At 55.0% G+C, this 23,960-nt stretch overlaps 4 protein-coding genes across 4 annotated transcripts; 2 read left to right on the top strand and 2 right to left on the bottom strand.

The window, feature by feature from the left end:
* Window positions 1-7,345: 7,345 nt before the first annotated feature.
* On the bottom strand, window positions 7,346-10,100 carry PC9H_007955 (uncharacterized protein; the record flags this gene model as incomplete). Its single annotated transcript, XM_036777478.1, has 2 exons — window positions 7,346-9,898; window positions 10,032-10,100. 2 exons carry the CDS (start codon window positions 10,098-10,100, stop codon window positions 7,346-7,348), a joined length of 2,622 nt encoding a protein of 873 aa, XP_036631098.1.
* Window positions 10,101-11,261: 1,161 nt separating this feature from the next.
* PC9H_007954 (uncharacterized protein) lies at window positions 11,262-12,254 on the top strand (the record flags this gene model as incomplete). The annotated part of the gene is made up of 1 exon (XM_036777477.1): window positions 11,262-12,254. The coding sequence occupies one exon, from the start codon at window positions 11,262-11,264 to the stop codon at window positions 12,252-12,254; it is 993 nt and encodes a 330-aa protein (XP_036631097.1).
* A 3,036-nt stretch (window positions 12,255-15,290) lies between these two features.
* On the top strand, window positions 15,291-20,520 carry PC9H_007953 (uncharacterized protein; the record flags this gene model as incomplete). Its single annotated transcript, XM_036777476.1, has 5 exons — window positions 15,291-16,362; window positions 16,417-16,830; window positions 16,890-17,287; window positions 17,346-19,192; window positions 19,245-20,520. 5 exons carry the CDS (start codon window positions 15,291-15,293, stop codon window positions 20,518-20,520), a joined length of 5,007 nt encoding a protein of 1,668 aa, XP_036631096.1.
* Window positions 20,521-20,683: 163 nt separating this feature from the next.
* PC9H_007952 (uncharacterized protein) lies at window positions 20,684-23,460 on the bottom strand (the record flags this gene model as incomplete). Its single annotated transcript, XM_036777475.1, has 7 exons — window positions 20,684-20,903; window positions 20,956-21,240; window positions 21,302-21,479; window positions 21,533-21,847; window positions 21,910-22,259; window positions 22,482-23,355; window positions 23,430-23,460. 7 exons carry the CDS (start codon window positions 23,458-23,460, stop codon window positions 20,684-20,686), a joined length of 2,253 nt encoding a protein of 750 aa, XP_036631095.1.
* Window positions 23,461-23,960: the final 500 nt, after the last annotated feature.

The following is a 23,960-nucleotide window of genomic DNA, read 5'->3' as shown; positions in this document are numbered from 1 at the left end:
GAACAGGATGGGGATTCTCCATGCTAGGAAGCGAAGTATATACTGTAGTAGCGTGGGAGGAATGAAGGGTGACTGTACAGTACACCAGCCACAGGTACGAACGAATATCACAAGGTACGAGGAAACATGTGATAATGAAGTGGAAGGGGAATGTACAGGAGTCGTGCCGGCGACCTGGGGAAGTGGGGACAAGGAGTAATGAAGTGGGAAAGGAGGATAGCGGTAGCCCGGACGAGCCCCGAAGTGTATCTACGAGTCCGAGCGAGTCCGAAGCGTCCGAGGCGAGTCCGAGGCGCGGGAAGGCTCCGGAGTCACCGGACGTGGCTCGGATGCGAAAGGAGTGGGCGGGAAGGAAGTGGAAAGGAAAGGAAGCGAAAAGGAACAAAGGGGAACAAAGGAAATGTAGGTAAGAGTCCATGGGATGAAGAAAAGGAGAGAAAATAGGAGTGTCCCCTTACATCACCCCCCCTTCAAGGTTGCGGCGACCCGACGCGAAGATTCCTGCCTGCCGCGCCATGAATTCACCAACCCCGAAACTCCGGACTGCTGCGAGAAGATGTCGAAGTACGACTGCACAGAGCCGGGAGCCTTCCGACTGCACCAACGCTCCCAGGACTGGTCCAGTGCTGTAGGAGTCATCCGGAGTGGTGCAGGGGTCGTCGGACTCGTCAGACTCGTCCGGAGTGAGCGCACTGCATCCGGATGACGATCATAGAAGTCCTTGACCTTCTGGGCAGCATGCTGGAGGTTGCTCGCGGGCTCCCAGGAGTCGTGCTCGATGCCATAACCTCGCCAGCGTACCAGATACTTCAGGACCCGACCAAACCGTCTGCTGTTCCGGACCTCTTCTACCTCATGCTCCTCTTCTCCGTCAACGAGCTGCGGAGGTGGCGGAGCGACAGGGCGTCTACCCGGGATGGGGTCCGGGACGAAGGGAGAGAGTTTGACCACGGGGAAGACGGGATGGAGACGGGATAAGCCCGGAGGGAGCTGGAGCCGGTACGCTGCCTTGCCAACCTTTCGGACAACCTTGTAAGGACCGAGTCGTGCGTGTCCGAGTTTCCGGGAGGGTCGGGCAAGGTTGATGTCCGACGAGTCCAGCCAAACCTTGTCACCCGGTTGGTACTCCGGAGCAGGAGTCCGACGCTGATCATAGTAACGCTTCATGTCATCCTGAGCCTTGACCAATGCAGACTGAGCTTCATCAACTGCGGACTTCATCCGATGTACAAACTCGTTTGCGGACTCCATCCGAGACAGTGGCTGATGAGGTTCGAACCCGAGGCGAGGATGTCGGCCAGTATCTAGGAGGAAAGGTGACTGCTGAGTGGACGCATGGACCCGGTTGTTGTACGCAAACTCCGCCATAGGTAGGAGGCGAGCCCAGTCGTCCTGACGCTCTCCGACGAAGATCCGGAGATAGGACTCGAGTTCCTGGTTGGTCCGTTCCGTCTGTCCGTCGGACTGAGGGTGGTACGCAGTGGAGGCAGCCAGCTTGATTCCGAGCATCCGGTAGACTTCCCGGGTGAACTCTGCAACGAACTGCGGACCCCGGTCGGACACAACAGACCGAGGGAGTCCATGCAGCTTCCAGACGTTCTGCAGGTACAAGTTTGCGGATCCGAGGGCAGACACTGTGGTGTGAGTCGGAATGAAGTGGGCGCGTTTGCTTACGGAGTCGACCACATTCATGACAGCGTCAAATCCATCGGACTCCGGAAGCTCGACGATGAAGTCAACACTCAGGCGATCCCAGCGTTCATCTGGAATGGGAAGCGGATGAAGTTCACCCATGGGCGGATGCCTTTGGGCCTTCGTCCGGAGACAGAGGTCGCAATGGCGGGTGTAGGATCCGACGTACCGGGACATGCTGGGCCACCAGTAGCTGCGTGAAACGAGCTCTAGGGTCTTCCATCTGCCGGCGTGTCCTGTGACCTTGGTGTCGTGGTGCTGAGCTACAATAGTCCGACGCAAATCCGGTGAGTCCGGAACGTAGATCTTACCCCGGAACATCAGGAGTCCGTCCGATTGGGACCATTCCGCACTTCGGACTGTCTTGCGACTGCCCTGGGTCTTCTTCAGCTCCTCCGCCGCCTTTGCCACTGCATCTTCAAACTTCGCATCTCGCACTCCAGTCCAGATAGCCGTGAGGATATCCTTCTCCTCCCCTTCAAGAGTGACACCCGTGGCACGGACAGCAAAGTAGGATGGCTTGAGCATCACTACATCCTTGTTGTCATCCTTACCATCCGAGTGATCCGAGCGTCGCGAGAGAGCGTCCGGTTTACCCATAGTCCGACCCGGACGATGCTGGAGAGTGAAGTCGAAGCGGGAGAGGTATAGCGACCAGCGGGCTTGACGGCGGTTGAGTTTCTGGGCCTTGATGAAGTACTCCAGGTTCTTGTGGTCCGTCCAGATCTCGAACGGAGTCTCTGCGCCTTCAAGGTAGTGCCGCCATTCTTCGAGCGCCCGGATGATCGAAAGCATCTCCTTGTCGTGTATTTCGTAGTTCCGCTCCGCAGCCTGTAGACTTTTAGAGTAGAATGCGACAGGATGCCATTTACCATCATCCGGATCCAGTTGCGACAAGACTGCACCCGTAGCGTAGTCCGACGAGTCCGCTTCAACTCGGTATGGCCGATCCTCCTTCGGAAAGACAAGAACAGGTTCCGAAGTGATCAGCTCTTTGATCCGAAGAAATGCGGATTGAGCGGAGTCGTTCCACTGCCATTCCTTCGTGCAAGTGAGGTCAAAGAGAGGCCGGGCGATATGCGAGTAGTCCTTGATGAAGCGGCGGTAGAAGTTGACAAACCCAAGGAAGGATTGGAGTTCAGTCCGAGTCCGAGGGGTTGGCCAGTCCGCAACTCCGGAGACCTTCACAGGGTCCATCTCGATCTTACCCTCGGAGATGACGACTCCGAGATACTCCACCTTGGTCTGCTCGAAATCGCACTTGTCCGCTCGGAGGAAGAGCTTGTTCCGCTGGAGGATCTCTAGGACACGCTTGAGAACCCGGCGATGCTCTTCGCGCGTCTTGGTGTAGATCAGGATGTCGTCCAGATAGATAATAACCACACCTTCCGTAATGAGCTCCCGGAACAAGTCGTTCATCATGGTCTGGAAGGTAGACGGGCTGTTGGTCAATCCGAAGAACATCACCAAAGGTTCGAAGAGTCCGCGCGTAGTCCGAAATGCGGCCTTCCACTCGTCACCCTCCTTGATCCGGACATTGTTGAAACCCCACCGGACGTCAAGCTTGGAGAAGTAGCGAGCATTCCGGAGTTTGTCCACCAAGTCCGAGATGAGCGGAAGTGGGTACCGATTCTTGACCGTCATGTTGTTGAGCTTCCGGTAGTCCTGGACCAAGCGGAGCGATCCGTCCTTCTTCTTAACAAAGAACACCGGGGCAGCCATGGGTGACTTGCTGGGGCGGATCCGACCAGTCCGGAGATTTTCTTCCAGGAATTCGTCCAGCTGTTTCTGCTCCGCCGGGGACAGTGGGTAGCACTTGGTAGAGGTCGGTTCTGCTCCGTCCAGTAGCTCAATGGCATGGTCCCACGGACGCGGCATGGGCAGTTCATCAAAGGATTCCTTTGCAAAGACGTCCTCGAATTCCTGGAGGAAGTCCGGGACTGCGCTGTTCCGAGGATCGTGGGGTTTGTTGCGCTGGAAAGCCAATGCGAGGCGCTGCGAGACTGTCTCCGAAGCCCGGATATGTTCTTCCCGAAGACTCCGAAGGTACTCCGGAGTCGGAGGAGGAATAGCCACGAAGATACGGTCACCCCTCTCAAGTCCGGAGTCGTCCGGAGTTGTAACATTGTCATCCTCATCATCATCCTCGCAGTCCTGAAGCCCTGGGAGATCGTCCGAGTGCAGTTCTTCAACCCTTGGCATCGGACCCGTACGACACTCCCGGAGTCGCACGGACTCCTTGCGTCGGGTCAGCTTGTCATGGCGGAACTCCTTCCGACAGGTGTCGCATCCGGACGGACAGCGGCTCATGGTCACCTCCTTTGTCTGCCAGTCAATCTCGGGGTTGTGCTTCCGAAGCCAGGTGTATCCGAGGATGATGTCCTGGCGTCCGATGTTAGTGACTGCGAAAAGCATCCGTTCCGTGTGATCCTTGAACCGGAGTACAAGGTCCACGACTTCGGAGATAGATCCGTTCTCATTTGGTGATCCGTCAACGTTGAAGACCGGAATCGGAGCGGACAGCTTGCGTCGGGTGAAACCATGGGCATCAGCAAAGCGCGGATGCATGAAGACTCCGGTGGCTCCACAGTCCACCAGGGCCTGCAGGGTGCATCTGTGTTGTGTATCCGTGCTCTGCACTTCAACGGGTATATCTAGCGAAAGCTTGCCGGGCAGCGCGGAGATCTTATAGCTACTGGGTAGCCGCCGTTCCCACTGCGGGCGAAACCTTCGGAGAGTGCGGATTGTAACCGGAGTCGTTTGCTTAGCGTCGGACGAATCATCGGAGTGATTGGAATCGTCTATTTCGTCTACGCTAAGACAAGCAAATCGGTTATTTACCAACGAGGTCGCACTGATCACTCGTTGGTCCGGACAAAATCCGCCGTGTCCGATTCCTCAACCGGGGCCGTTCCCTCATCGTCTATTCCTTCCGAGGTCCCCGCACTTTCTACAACATCGGCTGCGGTCAGGAGATCTTCAATGGCGGACATCCGCTCCTCGGTGGTCATGAACCGGACGTCGTACCGAAGTGGGCACTCGCGGGACATGTGGCCGGGCTTGCCGCATCGGTAGCAGAGCTGTGAAGCGGCGGGCCGGGAGCGGGTGTGGTCGACGTCCATGGGGACGCCGGGTGAGAGAGCCTTCGGAGGAGGCGGAAGTTGGAAGCGGGGTTGCAGAGGCGGGAGCTGAGTCCGAGGCGTGGGGAGTACACCCGCAGGGGTCCGAGCGACTCCGGAGCTGGCTGCTGGTCGGACGAGGGATCCGGAGTGTCCGGAGTTTCCGGAGTGCACGCCAAAGTGGAAGGACTGGTTGGCAGCACGGTTGTCAGCAACCCGCTGCGCTGCCTTGTACCATCCTTCGAAGTCATCCTCGTCCGGACAGTCTGCGGACTCGGCAACACGGCTCTGGATGATGGAGTCCAGTCCGCGACGGAACTTCATCGTGATGTTGGAGCCCTCGGAGTATCCGGACTGGTCTACAAGGTCTCGGAACTCGTCGAGGTACTCCTGGAAAGTCCGACGGCCTTGGTGGTACCGGGTGGACTCCAGCTTGAGCATGGCGGCTTCGCGTTCCCGATCTGGAAGGAAGCGAGTCCGGAATTCGGCCGCGAAGGCGGCCCAGGATTCGAAGTACGGATCCTTCGGACTCCGGAGCACCATGTCCGCGTATTCCTTGGCACGATCCTTCTGGAAGAAGGAGAGACACCAGAGGATTTTGGCCTGCTCGGTCGGGAAGTGGTCCGGACAGAGCTGGAAGTAGATGGAGCATGCGTTGTAGAACGCGCGACCATCCTTGCGGTTTCCGTCAAAGATCGGGGGAGAGGCGGGCTTCAAACGGGAACGCGGGGTGATTTCGGATCGACTCGGGGCGTGCTGGGAGGCTTCAGTGCCCCTCAGCTCGGAGTCCACAGTCGTTTTCGGAGTAGTCGGACGGGGTGTTAAGAGGAGTCCTTCAATTCGGGCGAGTGTATCCTGGATGGAACTGATTTGGGTTTGGTGTTCGTACGTCTGAGCCCACAAGGTCTGCAAAGTCTCGGAGTCCGGTCCTGAAGCGACTGGCTCGGATGGCGGGATCTGGCTGGAGGCGCCCGGCATTTCGGAGTCGTCAGGGGAGCGAGGGATGGAGTTCCTTGGGTCCTCAGAGGTGGGTGGGAGTAGCAGGAGAGCGTCCGGAATGTCCGCAAAACCGGAGAGACGTCGGGAACGAGTCCGGAGTGGCGCAGGACGTTTTCCGTAGGGCTCTGGTGCCAGGATGGGAGATCCTGTTCTGCTGCAAGGGCAACCTCAAGATGGCCGACAGCGCAGGCCTAGCAGAGGGAGAATCCAAAGTAATGAATAAGACTAACTACAATACATGAGAGAGCTGCTCACCTAGCAGAGGGAGAATCCAAAGAGAACAGGATGGGGATTCTCCATGCTAGGAAGCGAAGTATATACTGTAGTAGCGTGGGAGGAATGAAGGGTGACTGTACAGTACACCAGCCACAGGTACGAACGAATATCACAAGGTACGAGGAAACATGTGATAATGAAGTGGAAGGGGAATGTACAGGAGTCGTGCCGGCGACCTGGGGAAGTGGGGACAAGGAGTAATGAAGTGGGAAAGGAGGATAGCGGTAGCCCGGACGAGCCCCGAAGTGTATCTACGAGTCCGAGCGAGTCCGAAGCGTCCGAGGCGAGTCCGAGGCGCGGGAAGGCTCCGGAGTCACCGGACGTGGCTCGGATGCGAAAGGAGTGGGCGGGAAGGAAGTGGAAAGGAAAGGAAGCGAAAAGGAACAAAGGGGAACAAAGGAAATGTAGGTAAGAGTCCATGGGATGAAGGAAAGGAGAGAAAATAGGAGTGTCCCCTTACACCCATGGGGCAAGAGGGGGCAAGCTGCCAGTGCGAGCTCGCATTGGCAAGCTCGCAAGACGATCGGGGTTGACTCCGTCACGGTCGCGGTCATGTGCGCGCGCCATCCGAGAAATACTGGTACTTAGTGTCTCTCACCCCTCAAGGCCTCACCCCTCACCCCTCATCGGCACCCCTCAGGCCTCCCAGCCCATTCTGACGAAGGACCACCTGACGAAGGACCACCCGTCTATGCAACTTTGGGCCGTTCACGACATTCGCTCGCTTGCTAGGCCGATTGAATCCGCGTTCCGATTCGGTATGCCATTCGAAACTGTGTGATGTGTTTCAAGCTGCCGAGTGAATTGGGCAGCAACGCTCCGAACCCCGCACTGTGGCACACCAACCATACATTCTTCACACACTGCTCGTTAACGGGTAAACGGCCTGCGTGACGACGACCCTCGTCTAATTGAACAGACGCTGCTTTCGCCGTTGCGTGCGACGGCGTCTTTGGGCCTATGCGCGACGCGTCCGGAGCACCAGGGATTGAATGAGTGAATGAGTCAAAGGATACTGTAGAATGGAACCGCGTGCAACGTTTTGGACAGAGGTTGGAGTGAAGTGAAACAGGAGGCCTTGCAATTGGAGAAGGGAGCAGGAAAGTCAGTGATTCTTCACCTGTATTCACTTGATATCCGAGCCTCATTGATGCTACGAACGAAAGATCCTCTGGATGAATTACAAAGCACAAACGGATGCATGATACTACAATGTTACTACAAGATGTTACGAACACTACAAGGCACAAAAAATATCATTACGCCTGACTGAAGATCCTCTTCCTCTTCATCCTCTCCTCCGCCTTCTCTACGGGGTCGATATCGTCTGCCTTTCTCTTGCCCTTCGCTGCGCGCTGGTTCTCCCTCTTCCTCTCCAACATATCCTCCTCCTCCCGTCTTTGCAGCCTCTCCTCCTCCGCCATCCTCTCCCTCTCCCTCTCCGCCGCCTCCTCCCGCCTCCGCACCTCCAAATACGCTTCCGGAACCTCCGCCCCCACGCCCAGCGTATCGAGCACGCCCGCCTCCCCCCGCACCCGCTGCATCCCAATCCCCAAATCATCCCCGTTATCCAGCCGGTCCAGGATCCCCCCCTCGCCCTCGTCCTCGCTCGTGATCTCGAACTGCTCCTCCGGCTTCAGCGCCCGCAGCACCTGCATCTGCCCGCCCCACACCTCCTCGTGCATCCAATTCACATCCGGCCGCCACTCCGCCTCCACACGCGCCTCTCCACCCCCATCCCCATTCACGCCCCCGCCCAGCCCGCGCCCCCTCGCAGCCGCGGTGACGGTGACGCCGCACCCCGGATCCTCCGCGTCCACGCCCCGCGCGCGGTAGTACCCCCCGCCCCGCCAGTACCGCGCGAACCCCTCCATGCGCCGCGCCTCGCCCGCCTCCGCGCGCAGCCGCTCGACGAGGAGCGCCGCCTGCGCCCGCACGCCCTGCGCCTGCACGCGGAGCGCCGCGACCTGGTCGTGCAGCGCGGCGTCGCGGTCGTGGAGCACGTGCAGCGCGGCGTCGCGGTCGTGGAGCACGTGCAGCGCGGCGTCGCGGTCGTGGAGCACGTGCAGCGCGGCGTCGCGGTCGTGGAGCACGCGCAGGAGGGCGACGGTCTCGTGGACGCCGCCGGGCGAGGCGCGCGGGGAGACGTAGTGCGAGTGTGCGGGCCGGGAGGCGGGGGATCGGGGCGAGGAGGGGGAGTAGAGGGAGGGGAGGGGCGAGTGCGTGGGGGTTGTGAAGCCGTAGGAGGGCGAGCGGTCGGAGGGCCTGGGACTGGGCGCGCGTGTGGCACCTGCCCAGGCGGCTACTTGCCGTTGCTGTTCGAGCTGGGATTGTGGGCGAGGCTGAGCTTCTGCTCCTGCTGCCTGTCGCGCCTCTGGAGTAGAGTCACGGTGGAATTCGTAATCAGGCGTTGGCGGGAAGGGACTCGAAAGCTGAAGAGGCGGGACAACCCACGGCGGAGACGAGGGCGAGTGAACCGGGGAGTCCAGAGCGTCCCAGTTCACTCCCCGTCCCGATGCCTGTCGTTCGTGAGCTTGAGGAGTGGACCGTCCTTCTGCCTGTGCACGTGCGGCTTCTCCTCGCTCGGCTATGAGAGCAGACGTGCTCTCCAAACGCGTCTCCATGTATTCGTTTTCAAACCGTTCCTCTCGCTCTCGTTCTCGTTCTCGTTCCTTGCCCTTGCCGTTGGATACGCCCCTCGCGTAGGGGTTGACTGGTAGCGCAAGCGCATCTTCATCGGAGTCTTCTTCCTGCTTCACGACCAGGACGAGTTTCTTGACCCTCCTTCCATCCACGTCCACTTCTCTCACTTCTCTCACTTCTTCCGTCTCCCCGTCGTAAGCCCTCTCCGCTTCAACAGATGCACTCGCCCGTTCACGAGACTCACTGGCCTCGGATCTAGCGGGACGTCGTGAGGGAAGAGAACCCCTCGGCCGCGCAGGCGAAGGGGACGGCGGCGACGGCCTCCGCCCCCGCCCCGCGTGCATATTCACCATGTCTGCATGGCGGGGTATCCGGCTGCTCTTCCGCCTCTCCAGCGCGGGAGGAGCAGCACCGCCACCACCGCTCCCACCGACATCATCATCATCATCATCATGGTGATGGTGAAAACGATGGTAGCGCGCGCCAACGCCGGTGAATGAAGTAGTGGGCGTCGAGGTCGGGGTGTAGTGCCGGCTGCGGGCGCTGACGACTGAGGGCGTCGATGCGGGGGAGTAGCGTGTGCATGTGTTTGGAATCGGGGTGGGGAGCGGAGGTGTGCGGTGGGGAGCGGGGAGATGGGGAGGGGGTGGTGGTGGAAGTGGAAGTGGGAATGGTGGTGGACCCATCGTGGGGGCGGGTGCAGGTGCAGGCGCAGCGGGAGCGGGGGCCTTCGATCGAGAAGGGCGGGAAGGAGGGACCTTGGGGGGTACGGGTGCAGGTTGACCACGGCGGGGGCGGAGTCTCTTGCTGGGACCAGGAGCTTCTTGCTCTTGCTCTTCGGAGGTGACAGGGGCTCGCGCATCGTCGGCCTCGGCTTCGTTGGCCTCAGCGTTATGGTCATTGTCGTCTTGGTTTGCGGCGCGGCCCCGTTTCTTCGTTGCTCTCGCTCCCTTTCTCACTGTCGCTGTCGCTGTCGTCTTCGTTTGTCTAGTCCTCAAAGTCATTTGTTCCCCCTTCCCCTCCATCCCCATCGCCTGCTCTCCTTCGCCCCCAGGCGCTTCGTCAAGCCCGCAGTCCTGCTCTCCAGGCTGTTTGGCGTGTTTGGCGTGTTTGGCGAGGAGGAGGGCGATGAGTGTGGCTGATTTCTGGTTCGCTTTTATGGAGTGTGCCTATAATATGTGAGATTTGAGGTCAATGAATTGCGGCGATGAGTGGGAGGATACAAGTCAGGATACAAGGGAGGATACAAGGGGGGATATAAGGGAGGAGGGGGTAGTGGAAATGGGGAGGATTTGTGCGTACCATAGCGAGCTTCTGGAGCTCGTTCCGCTTGAGCGCAGATAGTGTATCGTAATCCATTGGTATATCCATCGTTGTAGGTAGGTATCGTGTCAGCGTTGCAGTAGCTGAACTTGTGGTAGGCGCAGCGAAGGAGTGCTGGGAGATAGGCTTGCCCTGTGTGTTTGTGCGTGCACGGATGGGCGAATGGGCAGATGGGCAGATGGGTGGTGGTGGTGGTGGTGGTGGTGGTGGTGGTGGTGGTGGTGGTATGTGGTCAAGCGTAGGCGGTGAAAGGGAACAAGAAGGTCTATCCACCGGCACTTGTTGTTTGGTCGCGGTGGCAAGTGGCGGGGCTGGGAATCATTCGAGAGTGAGTAATAGTAATCTTATCTCGGAATGAGTGTCACGGTGGGGACGACCCTGCTCGATATGCTTGTTCCGGAACTATGTATTGTTCGAGTTGGGGTGTTGGAACTTGGGATGCTTGGTTGTTGCCTATTGCGCCGCTTGAAGGGTGCAGGCCCGGGGGCATGCCTAATGCATGGCGTATGCGACGGCAATGCTGAGAAGTGAGTACCTCCTTCGAGTTTTACTTTTCTTTCGCTCAATTCACGAAGGGGAACATTGCAAGCCCACAACAATAAAGCAAGATGACAGAGAGAAGAGAGATTTGCGCAATGAGATCGATCAAGATCGGAGTACGGAAATGAAATCTTAGAGTAATGTGATTTATTCCCTTTTGTTCCCCGCACTCCTGTCTTCCTTCCTTCCTACCTTCTGTATCTTCCCGTCTTCCCGAAAAACTGGAAGGCGCATCGTAGCTTACAGCTCCCGTTCTACTGTACTGCGTCACAAGCACTGTATCCGAAAACTGCGTTGAAGCGTTTGATGAAGGAGTTGCACCAGGTGGGTTGCCACTCACTAGGGACGTACATATTTGGAGAACAAAGGACAAAGGACAATGGAGTCGACATCGGGGACGATGCTATTGTCCGTTCCGTTCCGTTGCCTTGTTACCCCATTACTGTGACTTGTCGCGTTCGTGTGGCTTGTAGTCTTTGTTGATTGTCAGTGATTTGTGGCTTGTCGTCATCGACTCACCCTTCTTCTGCACCACCACCATCCTCAAACGACTTCATCGAAATCCTCCTAGACGTGCTCAGACTACCAAACTTTGATCAGGCTCAGGTCAGTACTACGCCCGTGCTTCGCTCTGCACAAGCAGACTTACCGCAATGCAGAACTCGCAACATGGCGAACTACACCCAACACTTACAGCAAGTAACTCCGTCGCCATCACCTAGTCCTCAACTTCAATACCCCCGCTCGCCCACTCAGCCCCGCACCCGCCTACAAGGTCGCCGAGGTGTGACCACCCAATCCGCGCCTCCAACAACTCCCCAGTCTCACCATTCTTCCGTTCTTCTCCCTGCCTTTACCCTTAAGAAGGCAGGGAATCCTGGTGCGAGTCGAATTAACGCCACCCCGGGGCCCAGTCGGAGGGACATGGTTCGGACGCGTTCGCGCTCTGCGGAGCAACAACCCACTCTCGGAGACCTCACCGTCGGAAACTTGGCGCGGCACGATGATGGCAGCATCCAGACGATCCCCATTGCGGGCTCGAGCTTATTAGATCTCGCAGCCATTCAAGCAATGCGGAAGGAGCAAGATGACCGCCTACGCCGCCACCTCCCCACGCACGCCCAAATCGTCGCCGAGAGGCAGCGCAACTATCCTACCAACCACGCTATCCGCGTCGTCAAGCGTGCTTGCACCAAACTGGCAAATGAACTGACGGTGCATCAAGCTTCCTTCTCCTCGCTCGAAAAACTACTGAAGGAAGCCGTGGGCACGGTGAATGAGGCTACGCGCAGGACACGGGAGGTGGTGTGGTTGAGGTTTTGCTTGGAGCACGACCTGTTGAAGAAGGTAAAGAAGGAGAGGAAGTATTGGGATGGGACGCTTGTGGGTGGGGACAGAGTGAGGGAGTGGAGGGAGTTTCTGGAGGAGGTGAAGAGGGAGAAGGAGGAGAAGGGCAAGGAGGCGCTGGAGAAGTTAGATAGGGAGTTGGAGGAGTTGGATGGTTCGGACGAGAGTGGGAGTGACGACGGGCGCGATGGAGGCTCTGACGATAAGTCCGGCTCGGAAAGCCGGAAACGCGCACGCGATACTGTGGATGACGACCAACAGGACGAAGAACAAGAACAAATGAAGAGGGCTAGGCGGGATATCGTCGCATCCTGATGCCACTTACTTGAGCACGATGCAAACGGTCCGCTCCATCCTTTTGTCTACCTTCCATTCTGTTAGAATTTCTTCTATGTGATCTATGATGTTCCTGTTGTTACTCACCTTGTACTTCGTATCGACTCGATCCTAGGGATCAGTGATGCCATCCTATTTCTGATCGTGTTCGAACACCGCTTTTCTGAAGTGCTGACACCTTTCTGCCTGCCATCATGCATCAGCTCCTACTAGTACGATCAAGTTTCTGGCATCATCGAGCTGAAGCTACCGCCAACCTTTTATATGATTCAATTGGCTCTAAATATAGCCCATATTATCGCTATATCATCGCCTCTGCTTGATCAAGATTTTCATCCGGTCAAGTCGTATGATGCTGTACCAATCAGTATGATATATCTCCTACGGAAAGATCGAAACGCTTCTTTCCATACATATGTTGTATGCAACTGAGGAATCCCAATCAATCTCATCAAAATCCTAGTTCACTGTTGGTTCACGGTATGGATCGACGTGGATGAGATGCCATATTGGGCACAAAGACTCTATATGGTAGTTATACCGTTTAGGACGTACGGTGATCAGTATCAGGCTGAAGCTCAAGCGCGTCCTTATCGTCTTTATGGAACCACGATGATCACGGCTACTACTAGCATCAGAATTCCGTCCGATTCCCGAGTCAGAGTAACTACAATAGTTCAAACATTCTAGTTGGCCAGTGGGGTTTAGCTGCCAGCGGAACACCCGTTGTACACTATTAGTGGAAGCAAAACAAGATGGGGTGACCACGAAACCCGCGTCGCTGGCACTACCAATAAATTTGATACCAAGGGGAGGAAACCATTGGTATTTGGGCGTAAGCCCGCTGATCACAAGTCGCAGCCCGCTTGCCTACCATGGTCAGCACGGTCACCCAAACTATTCCTACCGTGACGTATACCTAACCGCCAAGCCTAGTAGGCGGTGGGGTGCGGCGGCGCTGATGCATGATAGTAACACTACAATCAAGAAACGGCGATGACATACATATGATGCTGAGAACATACCGGACACGAATAAATAAGCATAGGCGTTCATCGACTCGGGAACTGATGTTGATGGCTGGGTATGTATGATACTGATGTCACCCTCGCCGTACACATGAAATTGGCAGTGACTGATCCAAACCCCGGATATCGATGTCTTGTGGGTAGGATATTGATATTCAGGTGTTCTGGACGGCGTCCTCGGCCACAGCATCCATGGCTCGGGGAACGAACCCAGATTCAATTCACGATTGGTATGAATGCATGTAGAGTAAGTGCCAGTGTCGGAACTGTACTATGGGGAGTGATGGGTTCTTGAGGCGAGTATCCAGTTACTAGTTGCTAGTTAGTATAAGTGACTGCTGGTAAACCGCCGGCATGCCCTTATTTGGACCAACTAATGGCTCACCAAGCAACGAATTCGCTGGCATAAAATGTACGGTACGCCGACAGTACAGAGATAATCGGAAGCACATGCCTATGGGTATTCTTATAACTATCTCTTCACCTCCTATGGACGTTCCGCAGGCGCAGGTGCACAGCTTTCATCGGATTCGCCATCGCATGGCGCTAGCCTCGTATGCATGGGTGGGACATATGATAATAAACACCAGTCTCGTCGAAGCTCCAGGCGTATAATATGATGCCCGACACCTCGTTCGATACCAAACAAGATGATCAAAAATATGCGTAGGTCCCGAGTCAACCTTCTTCATCGCCGCGCCGCGCACACTATTATCGCCCAATTCCATGGAATATTGATCAATTATCAGAAATGGTCAGAAGCTCGTCGCGATTAAGGGTTCGCCGCGGGCGCGTGATGATGTGCCAACGGCACTGATCCTTCCGTTCTTTCTGTGCTCATCCGGGGACTGAGCAGTCAGAGGCGTGTAATTTTGATTGAACATTGCAAGGAGCACGGCGAATGTGAGATAATAGCAGGCGTATATTTGGAAATTAGGCGCAGTGGTGGATGTATGGGGCTTGGGGTTGAGGGTACGTAGAGGCACATGAGTATGCCCCGCGCTAGAATTGATAAATCCGATTTGTGGGTGTGTTTAGGTGTTGGTGCATCGGTATGCGCAGCGGATGTGGGAGTGTAGGCCGGGTTACGAGGTATTTTAAGATTTGGGAGCCGTCGTGGATTCAAGTATGAACTACTGCCAGCATTCCCCGGCGCATCGGACCTCTTTCCGCGGACGCCAAACGATTCTGCGTGGTGTTGCCTTGTAGTGATTTACTTGTGGTCAATAGCTAGAGCCGAGTTGCCCAGTCCTACGGGAAGATGGTGAGGGGATGATCGATAAGGACCTGTAGAAGGCTGGGGTATAGGATGCAGCGGCGAATCCGAGTCAAATCCGAGCAATTTGGTTCTAGTCTCTCTCTATTTCTAAGCAAAGCGAAGATGAAAGCCAGTACTGCTTCTGTTGAAGTCGATCCTTCCAGGGCTTCCGGGTTAGTTTCGATTAGGGTGAAGCGTCTGCTTCCCATTATCTGTCTACGGCTGAATCCCCTCAACCGGTGCTGCAGTAGACAGGTGAAATGCTTCCAAGTCCTATCTACTCGAGATAGGATCCATTGCCAGCGCTCGCGGAAACCAGATAATGTAATCAAAATGTGATCCTTTCAATACTTGGATTAGAGTCATAGTGCGCGACACGATGGGAGGTGGTACGAGCCTCGTGCCGGCTTGAAGCAGTATCTTCAATCTCTTCTTCACCAGTGGGAGGCGCCGGCACCGAAAGAGGACCGCTGGAGTGAGATTGAACTTTGAAGGTGGTAAGATCATGACTTGATGAACAAGATGAGCATGAGCAGTGGCAAGTCACAACGAGATTGGCGCCTGGGCGCCTCGGAGAGCATCACATGACTTCCACGAGGATCAATAATTATTGTCTACGGCTATTATCCTCTTTGCTCTCGAAGTCTCGAGCATCTTTGGCACTTCCTCTCACACTCCTTCTCCGTCCAGTCACCATCACAGTTTGGGCTCATGAAAGCACCCGGAAGCATGTCATCTCCATATTCGACCCCTTCTACTTTCAAAGCCCCCATTGCGCCGCATCCGACGCCTCTCTCAACGTCATCGTTCCTAACCCACTCGAAAGCATCCCTCAACGGAAACACGCTCGGAGCGAAGAAGCTCAAGCAACCTATCTACAATCCGTACGACAAGTTTACACAGAATGACTTTGACGCGTGGATAGGCAACATAACTGGCGCTTTGCGGCGTGCGTTAGGAGAGGAGGAGGAGACGCCAATGCCACCAGAACAACTGGCCACTACATCGGAACGAGAGTTCGCGGCGTCGGTGAGTGGCCCACCGCCCAACGAATCCGATGAAAATAGTGAATGGGATGGCGTGGAGGATTCGTTCGCAGAAATAAAAGCGCGTCGCGTTGTAGGAAGTGGCAAAGGTAAACAACGAGATCCGTTGGAGGGGCCGGGTTTGAGGGGGGATAATGGAGGGCCTCAGTCACCTATTGCGATCGATTCAGAAGAGGAAGAGGAAGCTGAGGGGGAGGGCATTAGTGACGACGAGGCGGATGAGGATGAGGTTGGTCGGGCGGTCAGTATTGATCGGTGGGAGGACACTGTTCGTGAAGCTGCTCGGCATAGAAGAGAGGCTATCGCAGAGGGACATAAAGACGCTGGAGAAGAGCAAGAAGACTCCGGAGGGGAGTACGACGAGGAGAGGTGGAGTGAGGACGAGTTGGAAGAGTCTGCGCTTCGCGGTGGTCCCCAGGAAATCATCGACGTCGGTTCCGACGATGAAGTCAACCCGCGCTCCAGTCCAATACGACACCTAGCAGACGGCGAGGGTGAGGATGGAGAGGGCGGAGAAGAGCCAGCGGAGGAATATGACGATGAGGAAGAGGGAGCAGAGGAGGAAGAGCAACACTATCCTTCCGATGCGCGCATCCGGATTGGTCCACCCATCGGTCATCCTAGACAACGGATAGTCGAGGAAGCCTTACCTTTGTCAGACGGCGAAGATGAGGACAAAGAACCGGTGGAGATTATTGAGTTGGATGATGACGAGGACGACGTGCAGCCCGAAAGCGCGGAGGACGACGATGATGGTGTGTCATTTCCTTTCTTATATACGAGCATTCAAAGTTACTATTTGTGACTAGTGTTTCCACCGCGATCTCTACGAGCGCAGACGGACCAACCTATCATCATTGATCCCTGGGCAGCCCCACGAAACTACGCAGAGGATTTCTACGCTGGTGGTGACTCTTTGAACATTCCCGCTGGGGTCAGCCCCGAAGTAGCGGCCCATCTACTGGGAGGCGACATTGACGAGACACCGTTCCTGACGCCAGGCGTAGTTACGCCGCTTGAGGCGAATGCTAGCCCATATAGCCCTCCAAGGGAGGTCACTTACAATGATGATGAGATCCAAGAAATAGTTCCTCCTGTCCAAGGAGAAATGCCTCCTTTCAATTTCTCGCTACATCTGGAGGGATTCGAGGACGCCAACATCGACCCAACACTTCGAGACTCCACCCCTCAGGGATCGTCAATGGACATGAGCATGGCCGTCGGTCAGTGGACTTGTATTTAATATACGCTTGCCCATTCCTGACCATCTCGTTTACAATAGACGAGTTAACGCCCCAGATCCAATCGTCCCAGAATTCAGCGGCTGCAGCGAATATTGAATTCAGTATTTTCCCTCCAACCTCGGTGGAGACAGACGCCGATAGCCATCCCTATGATGCTCAACAAGTACTGGACATACTGTCGGCATTCGTTGATGCCAGTAATATGAGCGCGTCGGATATGAGCAGTGTCTTCCACCAAGACGGTGAAGCTTTTGTCACAGATCTCAACAATAGTTCAGATAATCGAGGTCCTTCCGAGGCGCAACCTGAAGGAGTCATTGATGTCGACATCGACATTGTCACCATCCCTGACAAGGATTATCAAGACCTTGGGGACGAGCAACGGGGTGTCGTTGAAGAAATCATCAGTGAAATCGGGTTTGACGATCTGGCTCAGGTAGAGTTATGGCTTGATCGCTTCTCGGTTTCCGATCATTAATCATGAATTTGTGTAGACCTCTGACATCCGCGAGTCGAGCATCGACATGTACAATGTAGCTGACGACGAACTCGCCGCTGGTCCCTCCCTGTCTGGCATCGTGGAAGAAGAGGAAGGTATCTTGGATGAGGCCACGGATGTCCACATGACTGACGACTCGCTGATGCATGTCGATGATGATGAATCAGTCGAACAAACGGTCAGTCAGCCTTCTTTCGAACAAGCTATCACCCCACCGGCTACCCCACCAAAGGCATCCGTCTCAGATTCACCTCCGAAGGACGTACCCCATTCCTCACCCCCCTGCCCAACCGGGTACCCGATGCCTGTATCAGCTGATCCCAACGTCTCTGATCCTGTCGATTCTAATGCCACAAACGACTTCGCTACCACGCCGACTCGCCCTGCCATACTCAACATGCCTAAAACACCGATTTACGTACTCAGCCCAGTAGGGACGCCTGGAGGACAGCCAACACCCGTATCCGTGCCTGTCTCCCGAGCTGTTCTGAAAGCGTTGCAGAAGATGTCCAATAATCCGGGCTCTCCAGTGAATGGTCTTTTCACGCCGGCTTCGCCCAAGGCTAGCATTGATGCATCGCAGCAGCTTGATGTGAAGACCTTGGACGAGGCGATTATTAAGGATGCGGCCGCTAATGGTGATCTCGAAACCTCTCCCGAAGTAGATCAAGATGACCAACCCGCTCGCGATGATACCGTTGAAATACCAACTCCACAGCCTGTAAACCACGCGGATATTGCCAACGATGCTAACGGGCGCCAGACCCAAGCTGCCACTTCACCACCAAGACATCTTTATCTGGACAAACCAACGTCTCCTGAACCTCTTCACGAAGATCTCCCCGCCGCATCTCGTCTTTCAGGCCCGGGTGTGCCTCCGGAGCCTCTGCACGAGGACATCCCCACCAACCCAACTCGCCTCGCAGGCCCAGGTGTACCCCACGAGCCTCCACTGACGATGGTGTTAACTCCTCCCAGAGTGCCATACCTATACGTGGACCCTTACCCTTATAGTCTTTCTACGCCAGGATTTCCTCCGCCTCCCGTTGATTATGGAACAGTCCCTACCCCTCGACAAGATAATTGGCACGCCATTCCTCCATCCGTTTCTCAGCCCCCATCCGTTTCCCAACGCGTAAACAAGACTCCAGCCTCTACATCTATTTTATTACTGAGGCCTCCTCACCTACGAGATGATCTTCTTAACAATCCCTCACTGGGGGTTCAACGCACAGATGATGAGATTCCCGCCGCTCCCGCCGCTCCAGCCACTCCAGCCGTTGCTGCCAATCCACCTCAGGACGATGTCCCCCCGCCCGTGGACGCCCCTACAGTCTTAGAAGAACTACCTAAACCTGAGTCCCCGAAGCCGATGGTCATGACCCGCCAGAAATCGACGGACCCCGTCCTTTACGCGGATCCATATCCATATAGCCTTTCTACGCCGGGATTTGAGGTCGACACTCCTGGCTCAGAGGAAGAAATCGATGACCTTGACATATCCATGGAATCCACTTCATCTGGAACAAAAAGCTCAGAAAAGGGAGATGATGCAGTGGATGATCCCATGGACGATATCGTCCTCCGTTATCCCTCCGAACCGAAGGAGCCGAGAGTACTCTCCGATGCTGCCCTTGCTGAGAGCATCGTCAAACCCGAGGAAGTTTTGCAAGTGCAATACCGAAGTCAGTCCGCGACGCCTCCAATTTTCGAAGCGTCTCAACCAGCGGACGACGTATCGCGAGCATATGAGAGTGATTTCAAGCCCGATCTAACGGAGGCTGTCAACGACGAGCCTCTCTCTGTGGTAGAGAATCGTGGACCCGCTGAGGCCGAGAAAGTGTAAGCACCTTGATTGACTCTGTCGTAGATTATGTCTAACACTTCCATCCAGAGCTAGTGAACCAACAGATGCGCTCCCAGAAAAGGCTGCCCCGCCTCAAGCTAAGGAAAGCTCGCCAGATCCCTCGGAGTCAGATCGAAATCATAAACGCAAGCATTCGTTGGGCTCTCCTCTGTCAGATATCGGCACAGAAATCTCTAAATCCGCTTGCACCACCGCTCAAGACAAGGGTAAAGGTAAAGCGACCAACCCACGACCACATATCGACACTAGCCTCGACCGGGCCTCTTCGATTACATCCTCCAGCGACTCTGTTCTGCATCCACCATCTCCAACTGAGAAGGGCCAACCCTTCATCGTTCCTCCCCCCCTCTTTCTCGCACACTCTCATTCGAAGAAGCCAACCACAAACGGGGCGAAGAATGCACCAGCAAAGGCAGGGCCGTCGGCAAGTACGCCTTCAAAACTTCTGGCCCAACGCACCTTGCTGTCATTCATATCCTCCCCACGCACAAGATCGAATTGCCGCTTCCATAAGATCAGTCTTCCCAAAGAAGAGGGCGGCCCCCGGATATGCTTCCTTGTCCCTGGTTGCTCACTAGGAGACCAAGAACTTATGGATGAAGAAGAGATCGTAGACCATGGAGATGCGACGATCGAAGACAGCAAGCATATGGTTGCAGTCTCTGAAACCGCAGACGACTTTAGCCTGGACCTCATAGGTATCCTCCGACAACTTGTTGGAGTCGACTTACTTCGTGAGCACGAAGTGTATTACTTGCCATCGCCGGCGGAGCGCGCCCGGGCTGCTGCTGCCGCCCCGACACTGAAGGCTTCTCAGAGTAAATCAGATGCCAGTGGATCATCATTGTCTCACAATCGCCAACCGTCCGTCGACTCTATCAGCTCCACTCGTCCTCCAAATTCCGTTGCACAGTCCTCCTCGTCAATAGCGAGCAGGAAACGAGAATCCGATGCGTCGTCCCTATCATCGATCTCAACGCGATACTTCAGCGGCAACGAAGATGATCGGAGATTAAAGCGTCGAAGACACCCACACGCAGAAGACGAGGACGAAGGGGGTGCGCTGGATACCGAAATCACTATCCAAGTTCGCCGGAAACCCCTGAAGGCTGCGAGGCGCAATCGACGCGTAGATGCAGATCAAGCACTCCCAGAAGTGGAAGAGGAAGGAAATGACGCGCCGGAGACTGAGAATCGGCGCGTAACGCGAAGTCTGAAGCGTAGTCGGACTCTGGGGGAAGAGGCTTCAAAATCTGATAAAGCTGACAAGAAGCGACGCCTGCAGACCCAACTCACTAATTAGATACCAATCGCTTTGAAGTTTGACAGAAGACTCTGCATATGTACTGTATTTTGCTTACACATTGTTTTCGACATCCAGGCTGTTAATGTTATTACTCGCAACGCAACAGCTGACAACATATATTTAAACAAGTTATTGTAACTAGACAAGAATCGTTATCCTTTCACGAAAATTGATCTTCGTCGACTATATCCCAGCCGTCCTCTTCGATGATCTTGCTTTGCCTCCTTCTGGCTACCTCAGATGGACGACGCGTAGGACGAGAGGAACGATGGTTCCGCGAGGCTGGATTAGCAGTTGTAGCTTGCAATAGCTGAGTAAATTCTAAAGGAAACGAGGGCGGTGTCGGCGCAGGTTGAAGCGGATGTGTTTCATGGGACCTTCTATAACATAGTTGAATCCTGTTAAAAGTCGGAACAAAATAACCAGACGCACCTCCCCAGTTCTGGACTACAACAGACGCTCCATAGATTACTCAAAACATCACCAGCTTGGCTGAGCGGTACATCGACGCCCTGCGTATAAGCTAGGTAGCAGACATTGTATATGAGCATCGCTAACGCCGTGGTGAATGAGGCACGGGGATGGGTGTCAGGTCCATCGGCCTCCATCACAGAATCCGCGAGGGAAGTAGACAGTTCTACCGGCGAATGAGGGGCACTGGAGGGAGCGGCGGCAGAGGTAGAAGACGAAAGGTGCAGGGGATGTTTTGTATACCATCTACGTAAATATCCCAATTATTAGACGGGAGCGCACGACCGGATAGGAACGTAAGACGCACTTCGACCATCCACCCGACTCTGCGCCTTTACCTGCCCCGATCCATGGTTGACCTACTCCAAGCTTCTTGCCGGACCATACCACCTCAAAGGGGAGTTTGATACCAAGGTAGAATGTTAGTAGCGACAAGAAATGCACGGTGTGCGTAATAACAGCGTTGATGTGGTCTGGCGGGTACCCTAGCAGAATGTGTCAGACCACAGGATCCAGATAAACGGAGACACGAGAGTACTTCTGATGTCGCCTGGCACAGGTAGTATAAGGTCCCCGATCGTCCATTCACCCTTCGTCCCCGCCTTACCCCCAATTGGGGGCCGACCGCCTACTTCGACGATGTTAAACACTTCAACGAGCTCCTGTACTAACCCAGACCGTGCTCGAGCGAGCGTCGAGGACAGAGAGTTCAGTTCTTGGTGCTCTCGAGGAGGCGTCGATGACCTTATGGTTGCTGACAGACCCAGGCCTTGGTGTGGTAGTAATTTGGCTGCGGATAGTGTACGCCTGCGCGTCGCAAGGGTTTCACGAAGAAACCTGAGACGATCTCGTTCTACAGAGTATCGAAACGCCAGAAGTAAATAACCACAATGTCGCGATAATTAGCACACGCACTCTTCTCGTTATCCCTGCGTAGCTTAGCCAGCCCAGCTTGTACCTCCTCCAATCTACTCTGGCGGAGGGCCATAGTCCCTCGTAACGTCCGCCCAGAGTCTACAGTCTCCAGAGCCTTTGAGGCTTTGGCCACTTGCTCATCGCGATCGACAGAGAAGTGCTGTATTTGCAGGCGGAAATCTCTGAGGCTGGGAAGACAGTTAATCTTCAAATTCTGGGGAGGCGACCGCGGAAAGGGTATACTTGCTGTGATCTTAGGCAATTCTCGCAGTAGAATCGGCGTTGCTTGAGCTCGCAGCTCTTGCACTCCATGGTGCGAGGTCAAGTATGAGGATTCGTAAACGGGGCGTCTAAGAGATCACCTTCCAAAATAGGAGTCATGAGGAATACTACAGATACACGGGGTAATTTGGTTCATTATATTCTAGCTGGTATAACTGGTGCCATCCCGGTTGGTCATGGGTAGACATGATTTCGCGCATAGGAATGCACCTCTCGCATCGGATGTAGTTGGTAGCTGCCTGCAACAATCGTTTATTAGCAACGAACCTATCCTAGCCGGTTTAACTCACGATATCCAAGCAAGCGACAGCCTGCTCCAGCTATTATTGACGTCCGATAGTTCGCGCAGGCTTTTCATCATCTCCTCCTGGGTGATTTCATCGCTTTCCAATTGCACGACTGTCCTTGCGCAAGCCCATAACGATTCATGGGAAGGGTACCTCGATAACAACGTGGTAACATGGTCGAATGCCGACGCAGGACTGATCCGCGATTCTGTAGATGCCCCAAGACCACCATCGAGCCGGCAGACGAGGGCCACAAGATTCGTCAAATGATGAGCGGCAGAGTAATCGGAGATATGTTGCTCTACCCATAGGGAGAGTTGGTCATACTGCTCAAGCAATAAATGGAGACGGTCATCGGTGATACCGACAGTCAGAGTGTCGAGAAGGGCATCGACACAGAATCGCCAATGAGACCACGCGTAGTAATTACGAGGGTAGACTTCTGCGGCTCGAAACACCGCTGTAAACTCCTGCCTCAAAGTATGGCAGGAGATCCGACCGATGCCACTGTCCCCCACTTCGTTCAGAAGCCATCTTCTGTGTGCCCATAATATTGATTCTTTCGCGTGGGATTTGCTGGCTTGCAGTAAACCAAGGAGTTCCAGTTCATCATCAGCACGTATCACGCGAGCTTCAACGAGCTTCTTCCTTTCGTGGAGAGCCGTTTGGTGCGCGGGATTGGCCAAGAGGATAACGGCGGTTATATCCACCAAATCCGAGTAGACGGTGGGAGTTCGTTGCTCCCGGCGGATCGAATAGAAGATAGTCTGCGCAGTCACGTAGAGTTTGTACAGCAACTTCTGCAGAACTCCCAGATGTCCGTCAACGAGTAGGAATGGAGTGGTTGAATTTGGGGCGCGCCATATGTCTAAGTCGCCTGGTATAATTTCGATAGATTGTCTGCAGTACCATGGAGTAAGCAGAATTCTTCAGCCGTCGAAATGAGCGTACGGGTGGCTTGAGATGGCCTTCCCAAGGACATGGATCAGAACCAAGATGCTCGTAACTGCAATCGGGCAAGCCGGAACAAACAACTTACAACCTCATATCCACTGGATGCAGTATTTCCTGCTTTTTGCCTCATGTTCCACTTCCCAACGCTTATTCTGCCGGACAACTGCACATGCACGTCTCGTACCGTCTCATGTGCGTCAAAAATGGTGGCTCTACCGGGGATTTGGCCAGAGAGCTCGATCGGGCTTGGGTTAAGTTCTCTACATACAGCGCTGTTGCTGTACATGATGTTATTGACCCAGACGCACTCGAGTGAGTGCTAGATGTACACAATGTCATCGCACCCTCTGGAGGTATTGGGGTTCTATGTGTCTTGCCTGCTTGGACTCCGAACGGACATCTGAGCCTCAACGGCTGACTATTCGTCTACCTCCGTCTCTCATATTATGCGAGTTGTGCTCTGGTCGCTTCCCGAGGTCGATTTTCATCGGTCTCGATGGCACGCTCTATGCACGCTGCGCCTCTTGT

This window comes from Pleurotus ostreatus, assembly GCF_014466165.1.
Source record: "Pleurotus ostreatus strain PC9 chromosome Unknown scaffold_5, whole genome shotgun sequence".
Lineage (NCBI taxonomy): Eukaryota > Fungi > Basidiomycota > Agaricomycetes > Agaricales > Pleurotaceae > Pleurotus > Pleurotus ostreatus.
Note: the sequence above shows the minus strand (reverse complement) of the source record. Positions and strands in the feature narration are given on the sequence as shown.